At 37.9% G+C, this 22,314-nt stretch overlaps 1 protein-coding gene across 3 annotated transcripts in view; it reads left to right on the plus strand.

Annotated features, from left to right (window-relative positions):
* Positions 1–22,314, plus strand: part of astn1 (astrotactin 1) — a 1,272,040-nt gene that overhangs the window by 351,787 nt on the left and 897,939 nt on the right. For all 3 annotated transcript variants that reach the window (XM_039734841.1, XM_039734842.1, XM_039734843.1), the window contains 2 exons: positions 4,396–4,542; positions 8,115–8,282. In XM_039734841.1, coding sequence (XP_039590775.1) covers positions 4,396–4,542; positions 8,115–8,282 — 315 coding nt within the window. The remainder of the gene's footprint in view (positions 1–4,395; positions 4,543–8,114; positions 8,283–22,314) is intronic.

A 22,314-nucleotide genomic window follows, 5' to 3' on the forward strand; every position in this document is an offset into this window, starting at 1 on the left:
CTCACTCACTGACTCATCACTAATTCTCCAACTTCCCGTGTGGGTGGAAGGCTGAAATTTGGCAGGTTCATTCCTTACAGCTTCCTTACAAAAGTTGGGCAGGTTTTATATCGAAATTCTACGCGTAATGGTCATAACTGGAAGCAGTTTTTCCCCATTTACTGTAATGGAGATGAGCTTCAACGCCGTGGGGGCGGAGTTTCGTGTGACACGCCTCCCACGTAATCACGCAGTACATAGAAAACCAGGAAGACCTCAAAAGCGCTGAAGAAAATATGCATTATATAATTGAGAATGCAGCGAAACAATAAGAAGCGGCAGTGACATATACAACCATATTGATGAGTTCTGCTACTTGGAAACAAAGTACGTGTAAACCTACACTTTAAATTAAGTTCATAGACAGGCTGCGCTGGCGTTTGTAATTTAGTGCCTGCCCATATAAGGCCGTCCGTCAGCGGCAATCCAATAGCAAACTCCCACTAAATATTCACGGGTTAAGGACTGTGCTTATGCAGAGGAAGATGAGATGGTCAGGGTGGTGTTTGACACAAACTCAGCGAAACTGCGAGAGAAAGTTTTAAGTGCCAGGACTAAGGTAACATTAAATACAGCCACGGACATAGCACCAGATGGCACCAGCACAGCTGGGAACCTTCGATGCATGTACACCGGCGGCTCACGTGAACTGGCGCAGTGCACAGATAAAGGCAACAGTTCCAAAGAGCTGAACAAAACTGAATTACACAATTGAAAAGGCAGCAAAAAAATATGAAGCGTCTCATACATACAAGCATATTCATAAATCCAACTACTGCGGAAAGAAAGCACACGTTGGAAAAAGTCAATGTCCCGCTAAAGGAAGACAGTGTAAAAAAAACCCGTGCATGCAGTGTGTCAGGTCTCAGATAAAGAAGAAGACGAGCTGTTTATTGATGCAGTAAGAAACGAATCGATGAATGAAACCTGTCATCTTTACAACGATTGACAAACACGGAATGTAACTTGAACACAACACATCCTACAAATACGAACCTGATTGAAAGAAATAATGATAATCAAATCCTTGATGACAGCAACACCCAGTAACACTCACAAAACAAATACTGTATATTGACAGTCATGTTACGTTATTTTTAAAATGTTCCCTTTTCTTTTCTACCTTTTTAACACACTACTTCTCGCTGCGATACGCGGTATATATATATATATATATATATATATATATATATATATATATATATATATATATATATATATATATATATATATATATATATAACCCGATCTACATACTCGAATAATGGATACTTTATTAGCCATCAGTGATTGTTTTGGTAAAGCCATACTCAGTGTATTCATTAGATGAGCGGTAAAAAGTAAGGGCAAGGGGAGGATGACTTATTGAGGCATGCAGGCTGTAGTCGCGTCAACTCTATCTGAATTGCGCGATCACATTTGAAAAAATATATCTTTTCAAGTTCTATTTAGTCCATATGTGTCAAACTCAAGGGCCCCGGGCCACATCCGGCCCGGCGTGTAATTATATCCGGCCCGAGATCATTTTATATACTGTATTATTGTTATTAAAGCCGGGTATATGAAGCGCTGGTAACACAATAAACTACAGATCCCATAATGCAGCGCTTCAGCTGTCTTGCCGAACAGTTACGCGTTAATCAAGTCTACCTTAAGATGCTGCGAGTTATTGCGAAGCTAGCTCACACGATGCTGAAGAGAAAAGTTGATTCTGAAAATAGAGCCTTTAAAACCGATGGGAGGCTGAGTATATGTTTACTGAACCCGTGTGTCTCATTTGTGGAGCTAATGTGGCTGTAATTACAGAATTTAATCTAAGACGGCACTATAAAACAAAACATCAGGGTAACCTGAAAGACCTGAATGCAATGCAGAAGATACAGAAAGCAGAAGAATTAAATAAGAATCTGACACTTCAGCGGACGTTTTACCGTGCACAATCACAAAGTGATTTCAATTGAGGCTGCTTTTATGGGAGACACAACCACTTGCCCCACTTTCCCTATTACCAAGTAATGTTAAACCAAGTCGTCACTACGGTGTTCCCAAATCGCACTTTGCTGATAAACTGAGCGCACTGAGTTTGCACGGCGCTTTGGTGACTTTGAAGAACAAAAAAAGTCCGTCTACATGCGGCTCGAACCTTGTGCATGTTTGGTAGCACATATCTGTGTGAGAAGCTCTTCTCAGTGATAAAGACTAACAAAACAGCACACAGGAGTCGCCTCACTGATGAGCACCTGCAATCCATCCTGAGAATCTCCACAACACAGAACCTCACAGCAAACAGAAACGAACCTGTGGCCAAAAAGATGCCAGGTGTCCAGCTCTAAAATGACATATGAGCAAAGACAACTGAATGATTTGATTTGTTATTGCTGAAAGGAACACATTTTATTTATATTTCCAGGTTTTGTTATGCAGCATGTTCATATTTGAATTTGTATAATTTTGACAGGATATATTTTTATGGAGAGCAAAATCTTTTGGGATATTTAAAATCTAAGTTTATTTTTTATAAAATATAAAATTACATAAGAGTAAAGAAATTTGAATGTTTGTTCTTTTAATGTTTACTTTATTTCTAACTTGTATAATTTAGACAGGATATATTTTTATGGAGAGCAAAATATTATAAGTTGTTTAAGGTTTGAGTTGATTTATTCAGGAATAATATTCCTGTCTGTTTTTACCATTCCTACCAAAGATATTTCTGTCGACTAAATAAAAATTCCTTCTATTTAAAATTTAAATAGAACTTGAACAAATACTGATAGTTCATAATATCCACGCAGACTTGCGTAAGAGCGGTGTCATCCGTTTTAACAAACAGCGTATTGCACTGATCTGAAATAGCTGTGTGTGTATATATGTAGATATGTATGTATATGTATATATATGTTTATATATGTGTGTGTGTATGTATATATATATATATGTATTTGTGTGTATATATGTGTGTGTATGTATGTATTTATGTGTGTGTGTATATGTATGTGTATATATGTAGATATATATATGTATGTATATATGTGTATATGTATAGATATGTATATATATATGTTTGTGTGTGTGTGTAAATATATATATATATGACAACAACACTCATCACTCACAACAGTGACAAAACAATTACATTGACATGTTTCCTTTTCTTTTTCATTGCTTTCTAAAACACACTACTTCTCACTGAGCTTGGTATTTTACTAGTATATATATATATATATATATATATATATATATATATATATATATATATATATATATATATATATATATATATATGAAACTGCTGTACTATCTGTCTATCTAACTATCTATTGTCGGAGATGGCTGGGGTGGCGACCTGGCCGGGACGCCCAGGAGGACCGGAGGAGGGATGGTCACACCTTCCCCAGACCATGTGGGGGCGACCGCCCTGGTTCCTTTGGGGGCCACGGGTACAGAGCTTTGACGCTCAACCCTTTAGGGGCCTGTGGTCACCGGCAGGGGGCGCCCCAATGCCTGCAGAGCCCTGGACCTCAGCACTTCCGCCACACCCGGAAGTGCTGGGGGGAAGAGGCCCAGGGACAGCCCAGCTGGCACTTCCGCCACGTGGAAGATTGCTGGGAGGCACCCGGAGCACATCTGGGGTTGTATAAAAGGGGCCGCCTCCCTTCATATAATGGCTGGAGTCGGGAGTCCAGAGGACGAGGTCTCTGGAGGAGGCAAGGAGGCGGCCTGAAGAGTGAAGAAATTGTGTTTTGTGGCTAGGGCTTTGGGGACTTTTGGGGTTGTTGAGCACTGTTGTAAATATAGCACTATACAATAAACATGTGTGGGGTGATGCAAACGTGTCTGCCTGTCTGTGCCCGGGCCAGCGTTCACATTATCTATCTTTAATTCAAAGCACGTAAGGTAGTTGTAGTTGTGAAGAAGAGCATCGGATCATCCTAATGTTTTTGTTTTCCAAACTAAACTCCTTCACTGTAGTTCAGTGTCCACCTGGCATTTCCATTGGGTTTTTTTACATCTACATCAAAGTAGAAAACCTTCAAAGTACTTTTTAAAAAAAGTGCAAAAATGTTCAACATATTCTTTCTATTACATGTATAAAGATTCTATCTTTGCAATACATTGCTTGATATTGAGAGATAAAAATTTATCTCCATTCTGCACTGAGAAAAGTTGAAACTGAGATCAGCAGGGCAACCCAGGATCATGAAACTGTCTTTCTTCCAAACCAATCTATCAAGCAGACACCATTTTTTCATGCTCAGTAGGTGCCATGATTACAGTACATCAGCTGTGATTTAAACTCTCACGAGGTCATTTCTGAACTTACGCTAATTTTTTTTTTTCTTCTTCTTTGCTCAGGTTCTCCACGAAGTCCAATCAATAAAACCACCTTGACTCTTATCAGCATTGTCAGCTGTGTGATTGGCTTGGTCTTTTCTGCTCACCTATCTTGCCCCCTCAACGTGCGCATCATTCTCCATGTGCCTGAGCATCTCATTGCAGATGGTAGGTGTTCTTTAAAATAAAAAATACACTGAAATGAACCAGAACGAGAATTCAATAGAATTCTTAAAAGCAGAGAAAGTTAACTTTCCTGTTTTAATACATTCAATAAAGTGTCCCATGTCTTTTTACCTGTTACTTTGTTGCTGCTTTGGGATTCCTCTTAGCAATTCAGAAAGTGCCCTGCTTCCACTAGTGTTGTATAACTCTAATACTGGTAACTCGGTGTATCTCACATATTTTCGTTCAGATCCATGTTATCCATCATGATATAGCTGATTTAGTTAAGTTTAATACTTCTTTAAATTTGCCTGAAAATTGCATGTTTGTATGTATTTACTTATTTATTTACTGCCTGGCTCATTAAGCACCTTGGTCAGTACTGTGTCTTTATGGTTTCAGGGACCTTGGATCGTAAACTAGAGGTTTACATTTGCTCTTTGCATACTCAGGATATTTCTGTTAGGTTCAGGTCATAAGGCTATTGAACAGTCAATCATGACAAACACTGTGCTGTTTTTTGCATGTATGTATATGTATATATTGTCAAAAAAGCACACCATAAAAAATATAAAAAATTTGCGGTAGCCACCCGTATATTGTGCCTTGGCTGTAAATGGGTTTAAATTAATTGAGGTTTGAGTCCAAAATAGAACTGAATATAATAGGAAAAGTTGGCGGCTTTAAAGCCTGGCACCAGAAGTGACATCATTGGGCCGGAACTGCTGTCTTCTGAACCGGAAGTGACATCATCACTGACACTGGAACCAGAAGTGGTAGTCTTTGTACCGGAAGTGACGTCATGCATGACGCCAGAACCGGAAGTGATGTCATCACTGGCACCTTGGGGAAGAAGTGATGTCACCCATGGCGCTGGGACCTGGCGAGATTTCCCATGGATGGTCTGCAGAAGATTGTGAGAGTTACTGCAGCTCGACACCCCCTGGTCTAGTATGGTAGTACTATTCTTAAGGCCTTTCAGATGTCTCCCAATCGAACGTGTGTGACAATAGGTATATGAATATGTATAGATATACTGTATTTACTTCTTTTAATGTGAGTGTGTGTCTTTTTGTTGGTATTGTAGCATTGTCACTATCCTAAGGACTTATGCAAATAAGAACTTCATTGTACAATGCACACATGACAATGTAGTTGAACTTAAATTTAAAGTTTAAAATTTCCATCCATCCTTTTTCTGAATTAGTCTTTTCTTTTCAATTTATCCCAGAAACATTATATGAAAAGTAGTAAACAATGGTTCATTGCAGGGCACAATTTTGCAAACTACTATCCCTATTTATTTAGGCCAATGTAAAGTTGGCAATAACCTCACCTACACATCTTTGGGATAAACCTTGAAGACCTGACAGAAACGCAGAATAATCCTAAAAGATGACATGCAGGGCTGAGAAACAACACCAGCTTCCTAAAACTATGAAGTGGAAACCTTATCCACTTAACCACTGTGTCAGTTCTGTACCATACTAAGCACTGGATGAGGTTGATAGTTGATAAAAGACTTGCATTCTGACTTAAACCAGTTTAATTGGATTTCTGTCCAGTCAAAGGGAATGAAGCCATATGAATTGACCCAAAGTTCTATTTAGTTAATCATACAAAATTATCTATCTCACTAGTCAAAACTCTCTAACGTGATAATGTTACCATCTATCAGCACGCTGCTTGAGCCAACTAATGATTTTGTTGTTGAAAAATTTCATCCTAAATGACTGCTTATGTCTTTTCAAAAAAAGCAGTATTCTTTTAGAAAACATTTAAAAATTTTGGCAAACGGTGTGTTTACCTCAGTTGCTTTCTTTATTTGTTCATACACTCTGAACCCAGTTTAGTCAACAAAATGCTTCTCCGTTTGCCCACTTGTTCTGTCTAAGTGGTGCTGGCCATGCTGGTCTGTGAAATGCTTGCATAATTACAACCAATTATTACAATCATTTTAATCCAAAGTATCATTTAGAGATTTGGAACCCTGCTATATCAGAAAGTGGCAGACACCACTGTATGCCAGGACAAATGTTGAATCATGCTGATCTAGTGTGTTAAAACTGACTTTCAGTAAAATGTTAAAGCAAGACAAAGAAAAAAAAACAATTCTGACTTAATGACATGTTATGTGGATGAATTCTACTGTAATGCAAAAGGACACAATGCAATTGGAAAAAAGGTTAATTTTGTCCAAACCAAAAATGTTTATGTCACATAAAAAGCAATGAAACTTTGAGTTTACAGTTGGAATGTTTAATGGGCCTATTTGTATTAATACATTGTCGCATGCGGCTGGGGGTGGAACCCAGCCGGGACACCCAGGAGGACCGAAATCACAAGGGGGCGACCGCCCTGGTTGGGTTGGAGGCCAAGGGTAGAGGGCTTGGAAGCCCAACCCTGTAGGGACCCGTGGCCACCGCCAGGCGGCGCCCCGGTGCCTGAATAACCCTGGACCTCAGCACTTCCGACACACCAGGAAGTGCTGGGGGGGAAGAGGAGCAGGGACACCCGAAGGGTTTCCGGGTGCGCAGCCGGTACTTCCGCCACACGGGGATTGCCGGGAAGCAGCTGGAGCCCATCCAGGTTCCTATATAAGGGGCCGCCTCCCTTCATTCAGAGGCGGAAGTCGGGTGGAAGAAGGACGGAGCTGGAGAGAGGACTGGAGGCTAGAAAGGCACTTGGTGACTGTGAGGCCTGGACTTTTGGGGGATCGGTGCTGGAGGCACTGGGTTTGTGCACAGGACTGTTTGTTGTAAATAGTGTATATAATAAAGGAGTGTGTTGGGTGCAGAAATGATGTCCGCCTGTCTGTGTCCAGGTCCCATTCCACAACATTTATATATAAAAAATCCATGTATCCATTTTCTACCACCAATTTTAAAAGCTTCAAGCCCTTTCCAGCATTCAGCCTTCTTATACATAATCACACCAAGATACGACTGACAGTTAATTATTTGGGTTTTTCAATGAGAAAGGGAAACAATGTACTTGTACAAGAACTGTAAGCTGTATTTATAAAGTAGGCCATGCTGAGAATCCAGCCCAAGTCCTTGTAGTGTGTCAGTGTACTAACAGATCACACTACTATGGACATTTGTATCTGTATATATCTGTGTGCTGCATGTGCTAAATCTAATTCCATCCACAAAGAACAATGGGTAAATGGCAGTCACTGTTCTTTAGGTTCAAATCCCAACCTTTGCTATTGTCTAGAAAAGCTTCTTAGAGTGCTCTAGTTTATTTCTTCATGCAAAAAAACAGCATCTTAGGTTAACTGACTGGTAACATGAGAACATGTGCCTGATTCTACTGATGTCCCATCTGGAGCTGGTTCCTGATTATGCCTTCTACAACCTAAACTAAGATTGCACAGCAATGGCAATACACATCCTGCTGTAATAAATCAAATGAGTATTATTTCAAATTATGTGCTGGTTTTAAATTCACACAAAAATGTTTTGACCTGTGCTTCACCAACCATTGTAGCCCTTTCATTTTTGGCTATTTCATCAAGCAGCATCTTTCTCCCCCAGTTGTTCTTTTTTAATACTTTGCATGTATTTTTTTAGGGAGCAGGTTTATTCTTCTGCAAGGCAGTCAGTTGGATGCCAGTGACTGGTTAAATCCAGCTCAGGTGCTGATCTTCTTCCAGCAGAATGCTAGTGGTCCATGGGTTGCAGAACTTTGTTCCCGTCGTCTTCTTGACCCCTGTGAGCACCAATGTGATCCAGAGACAGGTATGTTTTTGTATATGTCTTTAGCCATGTTTTTCATGTAAAATCCTGTACTTCTAATGAATAGTTTTGTTTAAACTTTTCTAACCTCCAGGATATTTTTGTGGATACAGGTATTGGTAGTCAGCAAGCTGATCTTTAGTAATTAAGCTTCTTCACTGCACGACTATACTATGGACTGCAAGCCATGATTTATGGAAACCGGTGTGTGGAAACAAATGTACACAAGATCATTCTTTCATCTAAACATATCATCCATGAGTCTCACCTTGCATATTTTATAATATAGCTCCATGAAAATGGCATGATGTTTTCTGGGAAGTTCAGACTAACTACAACAAATTTTAACCATAGTGACTGAAAAATTTCTCATGTGAATTAGTAACAAAAATCTGTTATTATTTGTGTATGCTATCAAAACTGTTAATCTCATTCTGATCTACCCTTATCATTTAGAAATATTTTACACAAATGCACATTTACTACTTTGTTTTTAATGAAAATAGACTATTTAAGAATACACTGTGTAAAAATGCATCTAACAGTAAATGAAATGTTATATAAACTCTTTGCTATTACAGACTTGACATGCTTCATTAGGATTATTACCTTGCAAAAATACTGAATACATATGACTTTTGCTAAAGGCTTTATAGCCTCAGCTGTTGTGTGAAAACCAGTCTTTCTGGTTACAGAATAGCGATCACAGCAGAATGTGGTGTTGACATGATCACTGTTTTTTGTTATGCTTGCCAGATACTGTAAAAAATGGTTATTTTTTCTCACTATAAGGAATATAAATTAGGTCTATGTTTTAACGAATAAATTTAAATACACACATATTTAAGGGAACTGTAATGTTGTCAGTGTGTGCAGATAAACCAGCAGTATGTGTCAGCGCCATTAGATTCACTATCATACATGTTTAGGTTTGGTTCACACCTATACCCAGTGCTTCTAGGATAGGGACCTACTCTTCAAAATCTAGAATTGAAATAGTGGGTTGAAAAATAGATGAATGGATGGAGACAGAGGTAACAGCAGTGTAAAGCTTACTGAATAATTGCTTCTCTCACCGGGGGCAACTCCAGAGTGGTAGAGAGTCCAGCCCCTCTCAAGGAGATTGGTTCCAGAGTCCAAGCTGTGGGTCGAGGTGAGAAGTATATACTACAGTATATCTAGCCGGAACCTCTCAACCTTGCATAACAGCTCAGGCTCCTTCCCCTTCAGAGAGGTGACATTCCACGTCCCAAGAGCCAGCTTCTGTAGCCGAGGATCGGACCGCCAAGGTCCCCGCCTTCGGCCACCACTCAACTCACACTGCACCCGACCTCCTTGGCCCCTCCCATAGGTGGTGATCCCATGGGAAGGAGATCAAAGAGCAGCACCAGCTTTATGCAGAACTTTCAAGCATGCATTGTGCAAGATCCCCTGCGTGATTTGCTCATGCATATCTACATTAGTTGACTATAGTGAGAATGTTATGAGAACATTCACCGGATATATAACACTGATCCCTGTGTGCTCCCTCAGCACCAAATAGATAATTTGCATGCATAATTAGGAGTCTAAAGAAGCCCCCACCCCTTCTCCAAAAACATAGGAAACCCTGTTGGAATAATAATAATGAAAGATTTATTACTATTTATACAGTGTTTCTTCCTGATGGAAGTGCAAAGTACATGCACAGATAAATCAGAAACAAAACAGATGTTCTAGCTGCCCCTGGAGCTGCGATTTCAAACAATGGAAACAGCCAGTCTCAACCTACTGCTTCCTGGCACGACAATGTGTGACCCAAGTCTGGAATTCTGTGGGCACAATGATAGATGTATATTTTAATTATTCTTAGTCTGTGGCCATTTGCTGTATTTTGTTTGTGGTTATCGTTCCATTTGTGTCTTTTGTTGTCTAAGGCACGGTGGTACAGTGATTACCACTGTTGTCTTACAGCTAAGGTCACATATAATAGTTGGCCCAATACATTACAGTAGCCACAGCTTCAAGAAGGACATTAAAATGCAGGGAAAACATCTATACAGAATAAATTAATGGATGCATAGACTTTTCAGTTGATGGATTATATTAATGTTAACTTCTTAACTATTTAAAATATTTGCCCAAATCATAATCACTGTGTGGTTTGTGTAGTTAAAATGTTTTAAGTAGCTTGCACCTCAAAGTAATCTAAAAATAAGTCAAACTATTCTTGTTTTGCTCCGGGTTAATAAAAGAATTATAAGAGGAACAAAGCCAGTTAGTATTGTTGTACAGGAGAAGAGAAAGGTGATTGCTAACTTAATCTTTTCTGTTAGCACTAAATATATTGAGTGCAATGTACTGATTATCAAACTGGAACAAAACGTGTTTACAGGTCCAGCCACTTGCAAAAGCAGCACTCACTGCCTGCCAAAATAACACTGACTCTTATTATTGTTAAATAGAGCGGACTGCAGAGGACTGACACTGTGTACAGCTGAGATTCACACTATCTACAATGCCCACAAGGGTACAGAAGTACAAATCAGAAAGAATGGCTAGTGATAACAACAAAAGAAATAATGCAGTCTTTAAATGAACAGTTTATGTTTATATATATGAGAGAACAGTTGAAGGTTGGAGACTCAATGCCTCCTAGTAGACAAAGGCAGTATGTTCTTAAAACTAATGATACTTAAATAAAAACTTGGATCATCATATGAAAGTGCATATCAGTGTGGCACGTGAATTTTATGGAACCTTTGAGTGCTAGGTGAACTTTTCCAGATGTTTCTTGATTAGTTTATGAAAGACCTTTTTGGACACCAAACTTAACATTTGCTTTAATTGCCTTCATAATAATGGAATACTTTGAAAGATACTTATACATTTTACAATTGTTAGAGTTTTTCAATGTAATATACTTCTAAAGGACAGTACATATAAAAAACAGCAGGTGTTCTCTGTCTCATTTGTTTTAGAGAAATTTTGAACTGCCAGAGACTGTCAAAATAATAGCTATGTAATAAAAATAAAATAATGGAGTGGGATGGGTAGGGGAGCTCCTATAAAAATGACAGTGGTTATGATTCATGCATTTAGCTGTTGAGATGGATGGTAGGAATTGTTGTGGGTCACTTCAGGTGCCTGCCTGGCATTTAAATATTACTTTGAAAGACAAGCGTGTACAAAGAAAGTAATCCTATTTAGAACATCATCAGATCAAACCTCAAGGAAAATGTGAACAGCAAACCCATCTACTGCAACAATAATTTCATATCAGAAAATAGAGTGCATTTTATGCTGAATTAATATTTTTTTTTATTACAAAAGCATAACAAAACATAAAATGTAAATCCTGCTGACTTATCAAGAGCACCTCTATGTGGTATTGGCCGTATGTAAGAAAGAAAGGCTTTCTGCAAACACCTCAAGCTCATCTTCTAGGAATCAAAGGTGCTCTCTGCCACTCGGTACCACACTTTAATTTGTAAACAGCAGAGTTTAATGAAATACTAGCAATTGTGATCTCAGTATTGCAGGTTTTAAGTAAAAGATTATACATCTCCCTCTGTACCATAATTGGCACTTTAAAAACTATAGAAAATAATTCTGTTATCCATGCTGGGTGCCACTGTTCTGTGGGATATAATCCAGACGAGCTGTGTAGTGGTAGTCCTTTGGCCTTATCTTACCTGACATTTCCAGTGTGTAAAGAAAAACACTTTCAATCAGATTAGTTTCAATGTGAATAGATTCAGAACTGTACAGAAGGGTACTACATGGCAATTTAGCTATGGGTATGTCATGGATGTGTCTAATTTAAAAAAAGTATGGAACAAACCTAGGACTCTGGCTGTTTTTATTTAATGTTTTTAGCTTCTGATATTTTTCAGATATTATTATTGTGTCAGGATCTTACACATCACATTATTTACATATAATATTTCTTAATGAGAAATCTATTATTCCTGTTGAAGCACTTATTACTCAAGTGACATTTTTTCTGCTACATTTTAGTTGTCTTGCATGTTAAGATTCCCCACCCTTAATTGCTTATTTTAGTCTTAAACAGCTCCATTCAGTGCATTTAATTAGTCCTTATTAGCAGGAAGATGCTAATTACAAAGGAACAAGCAATTTTCTATCTGGGACTGACTCTGAAGACCCCTGCTCTAAACCCAGGACGTGTGTCAAGGAAGCAAATTAGACAATGTGTGTGTGTTTTTTATATAATAAAGAAAACAGAGAACTTAACAGAGTGGCCACTTTCTCTATGTCTTCCTCTGCAGGTGTTCGCAGACTTCTTCTTCTCTCAGGTACTATAAAGCACTCCCTTTTTCACCTTGCATTTTGATTTAATTTCAATCTGGACCTTTTGTTTCTAGATTCAACCTGCAGTGAGGTAGCTTTAAAACTCACACCAAATTAACATCATTGTGGACCAAAATCTCCTTTCAGACAGCCTTGGTGTCGCAATCCCTCCTAATCCATTAACAGCTGTGTTTGGTGTTCTTCCAAATAGGCTTGTGATTGCCTTTACTATACTATTGGCACGCAGACTTATTTTGCTAAACTGGTAGAATCCTAACTCTCCTCTTTTAAGTCAGTGGGTAACTGATGTTATATACTATTGAAAACTGGAAAAAATCAAATTCACACTTAGAGGATCTATACAAAACATTTTCAGAACCTGGCAGGATCTAATCGATAACATTTTAGAATAAGCATTTAACCCCTTGCAGACGATTGTCGCGAATTCGCATCAAACCGCTTGCAGGCTGAATGCAGCCAAGGTGGCATGCGTATCCCACTAATGCCGGTTGCTGCGTATTCGATATGTTCCAAGGATTGAATTGAAAGTGCTTCTGCTCCCATCTAGCAGTCTTAGTGGAAACTACAACCACCTGATTGAAGCGAGGTGTTGGCGTTTCCATGCACGATTTTGGCTGCTCACTTCGCGAAATTCTCCATATCTGAGGTAAATTGCGCTAAGATAAAAATACATATAAGCTTATAGTTGTCTTCTATTGCTGATATTTCAGAATAGACTACATGTGACGAAAATTTCGGAAGTTAGACGCCGTTTTCGCTATGTCACTTTTTCGCTACATTCGGCAATAATGGCTGCATATGAAAAATAATTGTATTTAGGTGCAATATCAAAGAAATTCAAATTCCTGTGCATAGATTTCAAATGCTTTGCATTTTGATCCTAGTTTATTTCTTAAATTAATGTAAAAATAGCATACTGAGATATAAATGTGATTTCTGCCGTTTATTTTGAGGCAGAATGAAATGAACACATCAACTTTCTATGGAAAGCAAGCTGGTGGACTTCAAATCAGGGTTCCACCAGTTGAAAGTGATGACAGCTGTCTCAGTGACAGTGAGGAGAGCGATGAAGACTACATATCTACACCATTATCACAAGGTGATGTTTCTGAAGATGAAAGCAGCAGTAATGAGAGTACTGACAAAGAAAGCAGCAGTGATGAAGACTCTGACAGCAATCATGAAGCACCTGCTAGCACCAGTGCTACTAGTGCAAGAAGGCGACCAGCTGCTACTGCAAGGAGAACACAGCAAAAGGTAGTGTGGAAGACGGTGCAACAACAGAATTCTGCAAAAGACATTCCAATTTGGCAAGCTGCTCTTCCAGATGCTGATGAAATCAGACTGCCAATTCAGTACTTCCGAGACTTTTTTGATGCTGATCTTTTGGATAGTATTGCACAACAAAGTAATCTGTATTGCACACAAAAAATCCAAATAGTGCCCTCGAATTGGATTGAAATGAATTGGAGCAGTTTATTGGTACTGTAGTGTACATGAGTGTTGTACATTTACCAAGGTCAAGAATGTACTGGTCCAGTGAATGTCGAGTAGCACAGGTGGCTGATGTGATATCCAGAGACAGATGGGAACAAATTAAAAAAATCATTCATTTCAATGACAACAGCAACATGCCAGCCAACAATGATGGAAATTACGATAAGCTTTTCAAAATCAGGCCAATTATTGATTCACTTCTCCCAAAATTTCAGGGTCTCCCACAAGATCAAATGTTGTCTATTGATGAGCAAATGGTGCCATTCAAAGGTAGATCTAGTCTAAAGCAATATATCCCCAAGAAGCCATACAAATGGGGATACAAAATCTTTGTGCTTTGTGACACAAAAGGACTGGTGCATTCATTTGATATATTTGCAGGGAAAATAGATCCTGTGCCTGGAGAACCTAACATTGGTGCAAGTGGAAACATTGTGCTAAAGCTTGCACAAGTTATTCGTGGTGCTCTCAATCACTTACTGTATTTTGACAACTGGTTTTCTTCCTTGGACTTGTTTGTTGCCCTTGCAAACAAGGGGATGCCAGCCCTTGGGACTGTGCAGTAAAGTCGCCTGCAAGGGTGCAATTTCAGCGTAGACACCGATATGAAGAAGAAGGGAAGAGGGACATTTGAAGAGAAAAAGGTTGCTGTAGTCAATGTAGAAATAAGAGCAGTAAAATGGTTTGAAAATACAGGGGTGATTGTTGCCAGCACTTTTGCCAGTTTCCAGCCTGTTTCTAATGTAGAAAGATGGGATAGAAAGTCGAAAAAGTGTCGATAGAATGTCCAAACATCATCAGCCTGTACAACAAGTTCATGGGTGGCGTTGATGCTCTTGATGCACTAATTGCATATTATTGCATCCACATAAGGTGAAAAAAGTACTATCATAGGTTCTTTTTTCATTTTGTTGATATGGCCATTGTAAACAGCTGGTTGTTGTATCGACGTGATTGAGATTCACTGGATGTTCCAAGAAAGAAGCAGAAGGATTTGCTTGCTTTTAGAACATCAATTGCACAGGCACTCTGCATGCAAGGCAAGGCTATGTCAAGGAAGAAGAGGGTGTGGCCTTCATCTGATGTTGAAAGGGATTTTGAAAAGAATAAAACATCGAGGTCCAGCTAAGGCTATTCCAACAATGGAAGTCCGTTCAGATGCTGTGGGTCACTGGCCAGTGGTTGAAAGTGGACGGCAATGCTGCAAACGCCCAAATTGTAAGGGCCAGACTGTAATAAAATGTTCAAAGTGCAATGTTCACCTGTGCCTCAACAAGAACAACAACTGCTTTAGAGAATTCCATGAGTAAGACTGTTTCTCCTCATGTGACTTTTTGTTAATTTCATGACATTCTACTGATTTTTGGAAAATGTTTGTAATTTGGATTGTTGACTGGAGGAACTGATCAATAACAGCATCAATAAAATAATCTACATACCTAAGAGTGGAAAATTTGTTTAATTACTATTATTCCCAATTATGCCTAATGTCGCTAATTTGCATCATACCTAAATTTATATCTAATATATGTGCTACATTCAAATTAACAATCTCCACTTAATTTAGCACCTATTTGACAGCAAAAACACAAATTATTAATTTTTTATACAATTGAAAATAAATTCAGGCAACAAGGGGTTAAATTGAGGAAGCAGGTTCTCTCCCCCTGTTTTACTCCATTTATCTTTTTCATTTATTAATTTATCTATTCACTTATCTTTATTAACATAAAATTTTACATTGCTGGCCTAGCTCTCTTTCTCAGGGGTGGGGTTGATTTGTTTGAACCTTTTTTTTTGTAAAACTTGAGTTATGTGTATGGAAAGTTATTTGATTTTAATAAAATCAATAAAATAATAAAAAAAAAAACTTACACCAGAGTCACTTCCTGTTGAGCAGAAATCACCTCCATGGTCATGGATGGGTTTAATAAGTCTCAAGGCCACCTCATCACATTCCCCTTTGGTGGCTCCTGTGTCCCCTGCACTTTGAACTTTTGGTGCTATTAAATTACCAGGTCGCTGAGCTTATACAGTAAAAAGGGGACAGCTCTGGCTTCTTTCTCTCAGTAACTATGCACTACTATCTAACAGTTTGGAAGGAAATCTTTGGCCTTCTGCCCAAATTTACTTTTAAAAATAATCACTCTACTGTACATGGAATCATATGCTGCTCTATATTGCCATTGAGACTTGATCAGTTCAAGCTTACCACTCGTACTTACTGGGAATTCCTCATCTGTGCGGAACAATTGCAGGTCGTGGTCTTCATCACAGATGGGATTCATTAGCTTACCCATGCTGTCAGCACTAGGTAGACACATAGATTGGTAGATCCAGGACGATCCATTAATGTATTATGCATGCAACCTTGGACATCTACGGGCATCACAAACTTGCTGTTGCTCAATCTTCTGTGTCTCTCATAGGTCTCTCAATTTTTTTTTCTGCTATGCATGGCCACAAATACAACCCCAAACGTGGAGGATGTTACGAAATGGGTATCATATTGTATAAAAACAAATAATCAAATCTACAGGAATAGAATCCACAAACAGTGAAGATTTACTGTATTTTAATGATTCACCAGTGGAGTCTAATTATAGGGCCTCTGTGTCCGTGTTATGTGATTTACTTCACCTCTGTAACAACACAGTATTTACTTAGATTATTTATGCAAATAAAAGGTTTCCTTTTATGTATTCTTTAGATTCTTTTCTACAACCAATTTTAGTTTGAATGCTTTTAAACATAAATATCTCAGAGAACAAAATTTCAGTATAGGATTTATTATTCATTAAAACCAAAGAATTGATCAAGGGTCTGAACATTCTGAAGAACCTAAGATTAAGGATAACCTCCATTAATTGTACTCAACACATTAGGCCTCTTAATCAATTCTGTACACTCTCTGGCTGTGGACAGTGACTTATCCAGCAGTTTTCACAAGTCCTTCTCAAGGCATGAAGTTTCAGACTGATGGAATGATTTGCAATATTTTTACTTTCCTTGAGTAAACCTTACATTTATTTACATTGAATTGTATATGCCACTTATTGTATCTTTCCAAATCTCCATTCTTTCCAGGTCTGAATGTGATGATCTTGCTACTAACTCCAAATTATTCAACATTCCAACTAGATTAATGTTTTTTGCGAACTTAACCGTCTTTGTAGTTACATTTTCATGTGGATCATTTCTACAAATTAAAAAGAGCAACAACTCTATCATTGATCATCTAGGGACTCCACTTTTAGCACAATGACCTGTTACTAATTCTGTTTTAGCCAATTTTGTACCAATGTATATACATACTGTGTTTTATGACACACTTGTCCATTGAAGAATGGCTTTGAAGAATCACACCTTACTGATGACAGGCAATTCAAGAAACTAGTAAAAAAAAGTTCTGGGCAATAAAAGACTTGTGTTTCCCATCCTAATTAAAACTAATTGGACTTTTCCTTTATAAGATAACTTTTGGTAAACAACTGTCCTTATTTTCTTAAAAATGTCAAAGGTCTCCGTAGTAATGGCAGTATAGACAGTGTGTTTTAAATACACCTTGCATATAAAAGGTCCCTGGGGAGCTTAAGCAAGGACAATTGTCAATAAAACTTGGAAATGGTTTATTCAGTGTGATAAATGTATAGATCTAGCTAATTGTTTAAAGTAAATTGTGATTACTTGTTTAAATCCACAGTACAATCACTGTGCCCATTCACAGTCAGGGAGCTTTTTTTAAACATTTGTATGAAATGTTGATGGAAAAAAAGAAAAACACTGTAATGCACAGATGGACTCTTTCTGGGGGCCTTGCTGTTGGGCCACAAACTCTGAGACCTAATAAGCAAACAAATAAGTGACGGCACACATGCAAAAGAAAGAAAGAGATGATATGAAGGACCCATGCTGCTGTACCAATCACACAATTCTACTATCAAGCAAAGAAGATGAAAGCACATGGCAGCAATGAGAGGAGACACAGATAAAAAGTCAATTAAAGATAGAAAAGTCGTGCGCTAGAAAAGGGAACAAAATATTAATTGCTCCAACAAAGGGCAGCAATGTTTAAAAAATAAGCAATTTATGAGCAAGGGGCTCTGGCGGGCTCAGAGTACAGAAGTGATCAGCTCAGCAGCCTGTTTACTACAACTTCTTATGATGCATGGACAGCTCATCAGAACACTCAAATTAACAAAAAATTATTAGGCAATGACCATAATGAAAACGTTTAGGAACACTGTGTTATTATCTAGTGTTAAACAAGACAATTATATATAAGACAAGACCATTTTATTTTCTCTAGTGCACTGATGCTAAATTCTACATCTCAGCTGATTCATGTTTTTTTTTAACAAAGATGCCAACTTTCGTGCATATTTAGAGAGGAGCTGACATCAGCAGGCATCGGTGAATAAAAGTTTAGTGAGGATTAAGACCGAACTTTGTCCATGTCTTAGACTTGCACACAGTCTTAAGTTCTGGTCAAAGTTCAATAACGTGCAGCATCAGCATGGCCTATGGTTTTAGGTCAGTATGCATTCCTTACAAGGAAGAAGGAAATGTTATCTGCACATGCATTGAAGACAGGCTTATAAGAATAGTTGATGTCTGCCTGATGCTGGTTAGTCAGTTTAAACAAATGCCCATAACCAATATTTCATCCAGTCCATGCCTGCTGTAATAGTCTTAGCATGGTACTTTAATTAAAATTCATATTTTAAAGGTGTATTTCAGTGAAGATAACATGCTGTAGCTTGTATGCTGTCATTTGACACTGCATTGCAGACTCAAAATTATATATTATAACATTGCCAGGGCTATTTAGATAATATATTCCAATGTGTAAGAAAAGACCAAGATCCTTAAACTGCAACAGAACCAATATAAAAAATATGTATATATTTTACCAACTTTTTCAAATAGCTGCACTGTAACAAGCATAGAGTGACCATCCATTCTTGGCAGCATATCATTTTTTGTTGGTCTTCCACTGTGTGTTTTTAAAATGAGACTATTAGAAAAATTCAGGTATTTGCAAAGACCCAACAAGATTTCTGGGAGTTTAGTAAAAGAACTGAAGTCAGATTATTATAGTGTCTTCATACAGTATATACCACAATAAGTACTCAGGCTGCAATAACAGAATATTTTTTGTAAAGGAATTCTTCATCCCTGCTATCAACTGTTAGCCCTTAATATTCAAAATCTACTCACTTCATAGCAGACACTGTGTCAGATTTTGTTATTACAATATGAGGCAATAACACATTTCATGTTTATTTCTGTTTTGAAAAAGACATAAAGAAACTACTAAATTATCGGTGTTCATGTAAGCCAAAAAATTGGCAGGTTATCATTAATTGCATTGAGATTATACGACTTCCGCTTCTTTGTCAAATGGAGTTTGAATAAAATAATAATTGGGGAGATTCAGATGCATTTTCTGACAGCATGTCTTTTATAACTGGTGAAAGTGAAGGCAGGAACAATGGGAGGAAACCTCATACCATGTAATGAAAACAGACAAAATCAAAGAAAGAGAAAAAAGCAGTACACCTTAGTACATCAATGTAGAATTTGCTACTTCCTTAAATTACTCCCAACTAACAAATCCTGCAATTTTGCCATCATCCTCTTTTCTGTTTCAGTCTCTTTTTAGTCTAAGATCAGTCCAACAATGAGGGGAGGCTCACCTTCCCGATCAGTTTATTCAAGCATCTGACATCCCCTGAATTAAGAAAAACATGAGGCTTTCTTGCAGAAGATACTGTACATGTGAAACCTCATGCTGTGTTAAGCTGCATTAATAACTGCTCACACATATTAGAAAATAGTTTTTTGGAATTCCTCACACTAGGCAGATAAGGCTGGCTGCTTTTCCACTGTGGCAGAGGAACTGTAAGTAAGTGATATGGCCTTGGTTACAGTTTATGCCTCCATGCCTTTTGATCCCTTATTTCTTACTGACCAAACTAATAAGTTTCTTTTTGTAGATTATCAGATATGCATTGACACAGATATAAATACTGTTTTTAATTCCCCTATGCAACTGATCTAGTTTCACCAGCTCATCTTGCAGTGGAGCCGGCATGCCTTTCCTACAAAATATTTGTACAAGTCATAAATGTCTCTATCGCAATTGTTTCCTTTCTTTCAAGTCATCATACATCTCAATTACATCTTGGTTATGTTTTCGTCAACTGCCCATGATTATAAACCGGTGCTCCTGCCAGTGGCAGATATGAATTGATTTAGTTTTATTAGGTTTGATTTTCCCACTACAAGTTATTGAGTCATTAAATAGAGAGCTACCTAAACCAAAAATAACTTTTCAATCTCTTTTTAGCCCCATTGTGCCTTATTCACTTTAGTTATTCTGTTTGCATAAGTGTAAGTTAAGTTGGAGACAAAAAAGGCATTGATATCATGATGAGATTGTATTTTACTACAAAAAATCTGATATGTGTGCAGAAAACTTGAGAGGAAAAGCACAAAGTATTATAATGGTTTCTAGTGACTGCTTCTTAGATGAGAAATTGAGGTTTAGTTTTTCATTAGCAATCAAAAAGAGAGAAAAACAGCAATAGAGAGAAAGAGAGTCTGATGTGAGTGATACAAGATTGTCAAACCAGAACGTCATTTCTGCAACATTTTCAAGTTTTTCATCTTCATTTTCATTTTTTTCATTGGACTTTCACTTTTTGTTTGCATTTTAATCTTTTTTTGTTTCTGTTTCAAGTGCATTTGTTTGTGTTTTGCTCTATAGGACCTCTTTAACTTTTCTAATTCTGGCTTTTGGAATTAAACTGTATTCTTTTCTTTGCTTTTGTCTGGTGATGTCATTTTTAAAAGGAGGGGTTTAAAAGTTCAGGATTTCTGTAATATAACAAGGTTAGATTCAAAATAAATCCAGACTCAGTATGGCTTACATTGTTGGTGTCCTATATAAGGGAATGCTAATGGAAAGGGTTAATGTTACAGTAAAGTTTAGCAGTTGTTCAGTGATTGAGGTTTTTTGAAGCACTGAAGCTGCATACAGGATTTTGAGCTAATTTGGAATCCATTACTGTAGACACATTTTTTCTTAGTTTCAGTCTATTGGTCAGTTCATCATGTAGTAGGCAACAGACAAAGCACTTGATAAGACTAGCTATCTGGGATGGTAAGTGCAGCGGCCAGCAGATGAAGCATTTACTGAGCATCTGGAGCTAGCTATCTGGGATGACAGTGACAGCTCTGGAGAGAAATGGAAAGCCTCTCTGCAACTCTCTGGAAGGCCTTTTCAAGTAGATGGATAGCACAATGGGAGGACGGCTGTGACTAGGATGTTAGTCCAAGGGTCAAGTGGTAGAAAAAAGTGAAGAGAACTGGTATGAAAAAGTTCCCAAGAGGATGGAATGAGCTTGGATTACAATCCCATGTATTTAAGATCTGCACCTATCATTTTGTATGGTGGTTCTGTGTGTTGTGTTGGTGTTCATTACAATATTATGATTAGATTCTTACAAAATGCAGAATAAAAATTAAATGGTGTCTTCTATCACTATAAATCTTTAACATAAGGCAACTTTAAAAAGGGATTTGCTTGGATGACCTGGCTGAAATGGTTTGAAATACACCACTAGCAAGCCTGTGCACAGAGTGATGAGTTGAAATGTAAAAGTCAGCAAGCACAGAAATTGCTGAACTGCAACCGGAAGGCAACTTAGATTGTAATACTGCAGGTTTTTGAAAACCAGAAAAATATTTGGAAACTTGCAAAAATATCTTTGAGAATGTGTTTACAATAATCAAAAAGAGAAATAAATAAGTTGAAGGTCTTAGAGTAAGCGATCCTGAGAGAAGAATTTACAAAATACTGATTGGTAGGTAGAAGACTGTCTTACAAAACCCCTGAGACATCTGGTGGTTTAATGAGTTGTGTCCATTTTCTGGTCAGATATTTGCACCATGAAATATCCTACTGTTTCTTGTAATCAGCTTACTTGGAAAGAGAAATAACACTTTCTTCTTACAGCTGTTTTATCATATACAGTAATAGCTATCCCCCGCGGCTCCACCCAAGTAGTAGTGAGACAGGACAAAACTTTAAAAATCAATAAACAAACAGGTATCACTAGAAAAGCAAAGGCAAGATACGCTCCAAAATGTGGCCAGAGGCAGACCAACTCGAACAAAGGCTGGCACGTGAGTGAGGAGGGCCCGGCTCAGCTCTCCT

The sequence above is a fragment of the Polypterus senegalus genome, chromosome 14 (genome assembly GCF_016835505.1).
Source record: "Polypterus senegalus isolate Bchr_013 chromosome 14, ASM1683550v1, whole genome shotgun sequence".
Classification (NCBI taxonomy): Eukaryota; Metazoa; Chordata; class Cladistia; order Polypteriformes; family Polypteridae; genus Polypterus; species Polypterus senegalus.